This window comes from Hipposideros armiger, unplaced genomic scaffold (genome assembly GCF_001890085.2).
Source record: "Hipposideros armiger isolate ML-2016 unplaced genomic scaffold, ASM189008v1 scaffold_523, whole genome shotgun sequence".
Classification (NCBI taxonomy): Eukaryota; Metazoa; Chordata; class Mammalia; order Chiroptera; family Hipposideridae; genus Hipposideros; species Hipposideros armiger.
This window is the reverse complement of record NW_017731873.1, coordinates 221,508-230,593: the sequence shown is the minus strand read 5'-3', so window position 1 is coordinate 230,593 and position 9,086 is coordinate 221,508. Positions and strand designations below refer to the sequence as shown.

Genomic DNA, 9,086 nt, shown 5'->3' with positions numbered 1-9,086 from the left:
CTGAAGTGTACCTGGCGTATAAGACGACCCCCCACTTGGAGGCATATTTTTCAGGGCCAAAAAATCGTCTTATACGCCGGCAAATACGGTATGCATATATATACATATGTATATATATGTGCGCATATATATATATAATGAATTCTGCTTGTTCAGTGTACTAATTATATATATTTAATAGCATTTTCTGACTCTTGAAATTCATATATATAATATTAAGGCAAATAAAATAATGCAATAACAAAACTTATTTCCTTACCTGTAATGCTAATAATTTTAAAATGCCTGAGACATCATTATCTTCTAGATTTTCCTGGGAGAATATTTCATAAAGGGGGGCTTCATCTGGGTATTTTTCACTGTATGTAAACTTCAGAGTAGTCTGGACAGCTAAAGACACAAGGTAAGAGTTTGATATGAATACCTTAAAATGTAAAGTACAGAGAAGTCTACATCTTTGTTGAATCAGTAATTAATTTACAATGTGTCAATGAAAAGTACATTAGGTTTTCCTGCAAAGAAAAACAAGGTTACTATGAGACCAGACAGAAAAATCACTAATATGAACAACACATACCACAAAGATAAGTGAAAATCATGGGAATACCAAAAATCACTTATAACACATGAAATACACTTACTACTTATTAGTATTCTACCATATTGCATGTCTGAGAAAGAGGATGGATAAAAGCCACTCTTTTAAAAACCCTCCTTAAGACGAACAAAGGCACTGGATATAACAGAAAAAGTACTGAATAAGGCTCATTTTCAGGCCTCTACTAGACTGAGTTCCCAGTGCAGATCTGGTGTTACTCCTGGAGTCCATATTTCTGTCTGTACAATGCCAGCAGAGGGTTGCAAGGGGTTGCTGGATGACATGGTTTTGAACTGCACAGTTTGAGAGGTTGTCTGAGAAAGTTTTAACTTGACTCATCTATACATTCTCACTCTTTGGGCCTGTGCCAATTCAAAGATTTCACGCTTGTATAGGAGTGAGATTCTTATAGGCACATCGGTACAAGGTCTCTCTCTGTAGCCCAGCCTAGTGAATTCTCAGTTTCACTAAGCAATTGGCAACTAAGCTGATGTAATACACATATTCTGTTAAAACTTATTAGCCACCATGATCCCTTGTCTAGATTTCGCCTTTCTTGTAACTCACATTTTAATTATTAAAACCTTCTGATTTTGATGATTTTAACTCAAATCTAGTTTTCTCTCCATGGGAGAAAAAAAAAACACCTTAAAATGTGCTGGTTTGCTCTTTTGTATTAATTTTGTGTAGGATGTCAACCAAATATTTTATGGTCAATGGCTATAAGAAAGAGTGTTAGGTCAGTAAGAAATACACAGTGTCTTTGGCAGTTTTCTTTTTTTATTAACAGTTTTTAATTTTATTGCTAAAAAAAGAAGTTTTTAAAACAAATTGTTAATTCTACTATATGATATAATAGACATTCGTTATAAAAAATTTAGAAATACACTAAGGTAAAAATAAAATCAATAATAATCCCATTATCAGGAAGCGATCACTGTTACCATTTTAGTATATTTAAATTATAATATCTTTAAAGTATTGTTTAAAAGGATACTTTAAAGTACAGTAATACCTTGGTTTGCGAGCATAATTTGTTCTGGAAGTAAACTACTCATACTGCAAGACACTGCTCGTTTACCAAGTTAAAATGTACTTGGTTTGTGAGCATAATTCGTTCCGGAAACAAACTACTCATATTGCAAGACGTCGCTGGTTTACCAAGTTAAAATGTATTAGAAATGTTTGCTCGTCTTGAGGAACACTCGCAAACCATGTTACGCGCAATCCAAGGTTTTACTGAATCTTTCTATGCATATTTACATTTTAAACAAAATGTAATTGCTCATTTTTTTGAGATTTTATATATATATATATATATATATATATATATATATATATATATATTTGAGTGTCTACTATGTGCCAGGTACTAGAGATTCAATGTAGACTCTGCTGTAAGGATTTGCAAATAGTGATATATAAGAATGTTCAAAGAGTTATATAGTAAAACAAGAGAAAATGAGAAATAATTTGAAGTTTTTCCAGAAAGGATATGTGTAATTACACATACTTATAGTGAAATTGTATGCGGTTACTAAAAATAATGATTCATATATATGTTTACTAAAATGGAAAGATGCCCTCTTGTATATTGTTATGTGAAAAAAGAATGTTATAAAACATTATATATAGAATGATCTAACTAGGGGTAAGAGAGGGGGACTCTGAATGTAAGCGTAAGAAAAAAGGTCTGGAACTGTATCACACCAAAATGTTAACAGGCAATGATACCTGGCTGGTGAGAGTAAGAGTAATCGTTATTTTCTTCTTCATGATTTCCTGTATTTTCTGAGTGTTTTGTAATATGAATTTATATTTTGATAGTTAAAAATTAATACAACTATTTTTAGAGAAAAATTACAAATATTCCCTCAATACATCTGATCTAAGGTAAGAATTAGAAAGAAATTAAAACTTTCTTTTGGAAAGGGAGAAGTTTGAGTATGAATAAAATATAAAATGCATAGAAAAAAAATCACTCAGATCAAATAACTTATATTAAATACATGACTGACTGAATATAGCATATTGCCCCAGGTTCTCTGCAGTGTTTTACAATGAAGCATGTTATGCCAAATGATAATAGAATTAGTATAATTTCATACTGGGTAATAGGGTGAACAGGGCCCAGGATCAGCATAAATTCGTGTTTGATCTATCTTCTTTCACTCTTCATTCTCTAATAGCTCCAGATATTTTTAAAATATCAGCATTCAGAAGACCAATGGTCTTTAACATATACAAGTCATATTTAAGGTAGAGATATGTTTCCTGTCAATTCTTCTTAGAAGAAACAAACAGAACCAGGACTCCTGATTTTACAGTGGTAAAGATTTTACTTGCCCACCCTCCTCCCTACTCTGAAGAACCCATGGAAACTCTCTCCCCAAGCAAGAGACAGATCTAAACACCCAGGATGTGGTAGCCCATCCCACCACAGAATTAGCCAAGTAAGAGCTTCCCAATACCCCTTTCTATTTCCACATAAACTCCCCTCTTAGAGGAGTCACACACGGTCGTTGCTGTTTGTAAGTTTAGGGAAGAGATACAGGAAAAAACCAAATCAGTCACCAGTCCTCTTCCCAGACTGTAGGCAACTAGCCTGCAGCAGGTCAGAGAGGTTGGAAGTTACAATTTTTTCAAAAGTTAGAATTTTTAACTGCACCTGGGACTGATTATTCTGAGAACCAAATTGAAGCTGTGTTGTTTATAGTTCAAAGTACCTATCAGACTGTTTATCATCTAAAAGTCATGGAGCTGACTGAGTTTCAAACGGGTACGGGGACATCTCTTACTCAAAGTTTAAAGATACAGTGGGAAACAAAAATAAGGATGCTTTGTGAATACATGTGAGTATATACTATATACCGTATTTGCCGGCGTATAAGACGACTGGGCGTATAAGACGACCCCCTAACATTTCCACTCAAAATACAGAGTTTGTTATATACTCGCCGTATAAGNTCCTCCACAACTAGACTGAAGAACAAAAGGACAGCAACTTGTCTGTTCCCCTTCCCCCAATTCCCCAGCACTGTTCCCATCCCCCCAATTCCCCAACAAAAATCTTTAAAAAAAAGAAAAGAAGCAGACTACACCACAAGCCCCATGAGGACAGGAAGTTTTCTAAGCTGCTCTGTTGTGTCCTCGATGACCAGGGGGGCGCTCGGCTTACAGCAGGGGTACAATTAATACTTGTGGACGGATGGACAACGGATAGACAGAAGACTGAAAGCGGGCAGAGTTAGGATACAAAGAAGAAGAAGGATAACATAAGGGACGAGATGCCCCAAGGATAGCAAGAGTGGTATGAAATGTAAGATTTCTGGTTAGCGGCAAGGGGAGTCCCAGATCTCAGGTTTTTATAAAGCTCCATGACACCATGGGGTAGTTTCCATAGGTTTATGATACTAGGAATTTGAGGAAAAAAGGTCACATAAGTCACAGTGGCCTGGTTTACTAGTTGTTAGAGGCTAATAGACCACAATTGTTTATCTATTGCTATCTTTGATTTTGCTTAAGTTTATGAGAAAACTTTAAAGACTACATTGCTATAGTTTAATGTATAAATTGATCAAACATTACAATTTATCCTTCAAAATGTATTTCTTTACACCCCTGGGAGGAAAGATTTACATTAAGTTATCACTCTGATTTTCATGGTTTTATATTAGAAACAGTATAATATGTACAGGTGGAATTCTAACATTATCTTACCATCCTCCAAGAACTGAATATCAGATGTGTCAAGATTATGATCTGTTTCAAATAGCTGTTTCCCTAAAAGAAAGAAATATGTTTCATTTGAAGAGCATGGTTTCCCCCATCTTCTCTACAACCCTTTAAAAAGTATAAAAACCCAAGAAAACAAGTCTGAAAACCTGTTTTACTGTGAATTTCAATAAATTCATGAACTCAGCTAAGAGGCATATGAAATGTACTTGCATTAAAATAGAATAAGTGACAACTTAGTCTGCCTTAGAGTCCTAGAAAAACAAATGTATTTGACTCTATCACTTCTAAGGCTGATGATCCTGAAAGTCATGGTAGCTGTATCTCAAGATCTATCCAGTGCAATATTCAGATCAAATGCAATTCATAAATATTAATTATAATTATGTGTGAAGGTACATAATCAAGTAGAGAGAATGCTTCTATTTCTGTCCTACGTGCCTAAGTATATGATCTCATAGAAAACTGTCCAAATGATTCTCTTGCTATGTAAGAAGTAATGCAGAAGAGTTTGGGGGCAGGGGGGAACAGAGATAGGGGAGAGTCATACCACTTAATTTATTTTTTCCTGCTTGTTCTTCTTCTTTCATTCGTTTCTTTTTAATTTCCAAGAGTTCTGCATCAAACTTGGCCTTCCAACTTAAGAAATTTTCAATTGTAACAGGAGTGCCATGAAATAATTGCTTAGAAAAGAAAAGACATGTCACCAGATAAATGAGACAACAGTTTAAAAAATAAAGTCCAATGATCTTCTAGGTAAAACACAGAAAAGCTTTTTCAAGTTTTGAAATATTTAGTGTGATTTTTGCCTGCACTGGCTACTCCCACTGGTTTTGGCAATTTTACTCTGGACAAGTCCATTTTTTATTTTTATTACACAAATCAAAGATAATATGCAATGTATCTCCATTGCTATTAACTATTAAGAAGACAATTGTTGCTGTCAGTATTAATGTTTTGAACACACATCAATTTACAACACTAGTACGTAGCTTATCTTTTCACTTAATTTCAGAATTTGAGGTTTTCTTTACTTTAGTAAATACAGTCATGTGCTGTATAATAATGTTTTGGTCAATGACAGGCCACCTATAAGACGGTGGGCCTATGAGATTACAATGAATGGGAAAATTTTTCCTCTCGCCTAGTGATGTCATAGCTGTCCTAACATCACAACGCATTACTTGTGTGCTTTTGGTGTTGCTGGTGTACGAACACGCTGTGCAGCTAGTTGTATAAAAATACAGCACACACAATTATGCACAGTACATGCTTGATAATGATAATAAACAACTATGCTACTGGTTTATGTATTTACTATACTATCCCTTTTATCATTATTTTAGAATGTACTCTTTATACTCATAAAAAAAAAAGGTTGCTAAGAAACAGTGTGCCATGTCACACCAGCAGCAACCTCATACATCTCATGTTTACTGCATCTCTTGATTACATCATTTTTTCTTATGCTTGATGTAATGTCACGTTGTTTTACAAATTTAGTGTAGCCTAAGTATAGTGCTTATAAAATCTATAGTAGTGTACAGTAATGTCCTAGGCCTTCATTTTCACGTGCCCCTCACTCACTCACTGCCTCACCCAGAGCAACTTCCAGTCCTGCAAGCTCCATTCATGGTAAATGCCCTATACAGGTATATTGTTTAACTTTTATACTGTGTTTTTATTGTACCGTCCCTATGTTTGGATACACAAATACTGTATATGCAAACTGTGTTTCAACTGCCTACAGTATTTAGTACAGTAACATCGTGGAGAGGCTTGCAGCCTAGGAGTAAAGGGCCATGACATAATTGCCTAGGAGTGTGGCAGGCTATACCATCTAGGTTTGTGTTAAGTGCACTCATGATGTTTGCACAATGAAGAAATCACCTAATGATGCATTTCAGATAGAACATTTATCTGTTAAGCTATGCCTAACTGTATTTAAAAAACTGGCTCAGTGGATAGAGCATGTGCTCTTAACAGCAAGCTTGCCGGTTCAACTCCTACATGAAAAAAAATAAATAAATAAAAAACTCTGGTGAGGGCTTCATAAATCCAAACTCTATACCGTAAGTGAAATAATTTATATTTCTTGATCTTACCTGCATGAACTTTACTAACCCTTATTAACTGATTATTAATCATTACTTGTGCTATGCCACCAAGTAAATGAGACTTCTAAAATTTTACTTAGTGAAGTTTTACTAAAATTTACTTTTGTTTATTTTTGTAACTTCCAAAAAAATGAAATTTCAAAAAAAATAACAACTAAAAAAAGCAGGCTTGGAGAACAGTGAAATAAAACACGGTTTTTAATATACCTTTTCGGCTTCTTCCGCTTCTTTTTCTTTTTGTTTCTTTTCTTCTTCTCTTCTAGTTTTTATTTGATCTACTATTTCATTTAATTTTTCTTGCACAGCTGTCACTAAGGTAAAGATCATCACCATTCCAAGGTTTTCTTCTGCCTGTGTAACAACAACAAAAAAGAGATTATAGTGAGAAGCACACTTCTCAGAAAAAATTATAACCAATAAAAAAAAAGTGTTTCAGCATAACGAAACTCCATACATTTATAATATGTTACTAATTCAGTTACACACCATAAGTTCTGACATTGGATAAATGATCATTTAAGAATTGAGCATTATATATAAATAACAATTTCTTAACTTTAAAATGTAATGTAATTTGCCATGTCCAACCTATAACAGATATTTCAGTAAATTCTGTTTAATAATTATAAATGTAGGTAGAATTCAAAAAACCTTTCCTACAGTAGCTAGTAACATCAGTTCTCAAGCATGTTTTCATTATTTTAGTTCCTTCTGGGTATTTTAAGAGTTGTGACAATGAATTTAACTTTGAGGCTAAAGTGATTTTCTAACATAATACAATAATAAAAAATGTAGGTACTTTTGTGATTTATCTTTCTCTACGCTTTTTTCTTTTGATTTGAAATGGTTTAAAACAAAATATAAAAGCATCTCTGACTCATGAAAGGGATATAATTCAAAAGCTATCTGGAAGTTGGTCATTTGAAGGCAGAATAAAATATAACAAGATTATTATTCCTTACACAGGGCTGCCTCAGCAGCATTCAAGCGGGTATTTCATCTCCTAGACCCTCCATGAGCACTAGGGTTCAAGCTAGCTCCTGTAATCCTCTTCAGTGGAGCTTCTCTGTAGTGTTTCCATGCTAGCCATCCTAAATCTGACTCTAAACAAACCTCTCTCCTGAGTGCCAAACCCATCCAAAAACTGCCCACTGGATAGTGACTTGGATGTCCCACAGGCATCTCAACACGGAAACCATCATGTTCTCTGCAAAACCTATTTCTAAGTTCTCCATCTCAGAGAATCACACCACCATCCACCCAACTTGAACATTCCCATCTCACCCTAAGCTCAATCACTGTCTCTTATCTGACTCACCCAGAGCAACTTCCAGTGCTGCAAATTCCATTCTTGTAAGTGTCCTATACGGATATATTTTTTAACTTTTACACTGTATCTTTATTGTATGTTTCCTATGTTTAGATACACAAATACTGTATACACAAATTGTGTTACAACTGCCTACAGTATTTAGTACGGTAACATCCTTAGATATCTAACATTCTTCAATATCACTTATATTCGCCTACTGTTCTCTATTAACACTATCATCAGGACACCATCATCTTCAGCTTGGAATATTACAAGAAATTCCTAACTGGTCTTCTTAAAACCTCTGGTCTTGTCACCCCTGATATCAACTTTTCTGACCATTCAACACACACACAAAACTGATTTAGTCAACACACACACAAAACCCCTCAATAGCTTCCCAAACCAATCAGGAATGACAGCATACTTTTTAAACAGTTTAGAAGGCCCTTTGGGAATGAACCTCTTCAAGTCCATCACATATAACCATCAACAAATTCTAAGCTCAAGTAATTTAGCATGACTAGAAGTTCTTAAAGGAAGTAATGATCTCTCACTTTCATACCCCTTAACGCTTGTTCATCTACCCTCAAACTCTTCTACTCCCTTTACTGCCTGGCAACCTCTTCCTTCAGGTCTCAGCTTCCTCTCGGAAGCTTCTCCCGTGCCTCAGATCTATGTCAACTCAGGCAATCCTGTACCTCACCCATAACATTTTTCATACAGAATAATGATACTCAAGTTTGCCAGTCCATATTCCTCACCAGAGTATAAAAATCTATGAAGGGGGGATGGTGTCTGTCTTGGTCACTTAACTTAATGCTTGATACGTTTCAAAAACAAATCCCAGTAGGATCTCTTTTTAAAAAGTTAAGAATTCCAATAGGAAAGCAAAAAAAGAATCATTCTTATGAAAACTATACAACTAGAAGTCATATGGAAAAGATATCCACATCACTAAGTAATTAAAGAATTTCAAATTATGAATATAGTATTTTCATCTTTGGCATCATTTTCTTCTTTCTAAATAAAACTATCCAGTATTAGCAAATATGGGGAGACACCTTCAATGGCTATAGTGAGATCATAACTTGGCACAGCCATTTTGAAGGTTAATTTGAAGTGTGTACAAAATTAAGTATGTATATCTTTTAATCCAGCAACCCTATTTCTAGAAAACACTGGATTAGTATACAAATCAGTAATTCATTCTTTTTTTTTTTTTTAAGATTTTTATTGGGGAATTTGGGGATGGGAACAGCGCTGGGGAATTGGGGGAAGGGGAACAGACAAGTTGCTGTCCTTTTGTTCTTCAGTCTAGTTG

General features: G+C 34.7%; 1 protein-coding gene across 3 annotated transcripts in view; it reads right to left on the bottom strand.

The window, feature by feature from the left end:
* The window catches only part of RWDD1 (RWD domain containing 1), a 28,539-nt gene that overhangs the window by 6,170 nt on the left and 13,283 nt on the right, over positions 1–9,086 (bottom strand). For all 3 annotated transcript variants that reach the window (XM_019668293.1, XM_019668294.1, XM_019668295.1), the window contains 3 exons: positions 6,658–6,801; positions 4,884–5,016; positions 4,319–4,381 (listed from right to left, as the gene is read on the bottom strand). In XM_019668293.1, coding sequence (XP_019523838.1) covers positions 4,319–4,381; positions 4,884–5,016; positions 6,658–6,801 — 340 coding nt within the window. The remainder of the gene's footprint in view (positions 1–4,318; positions 4,382–4,883; positions 5,017–6,657; positions 6,802–9,086) is intronic.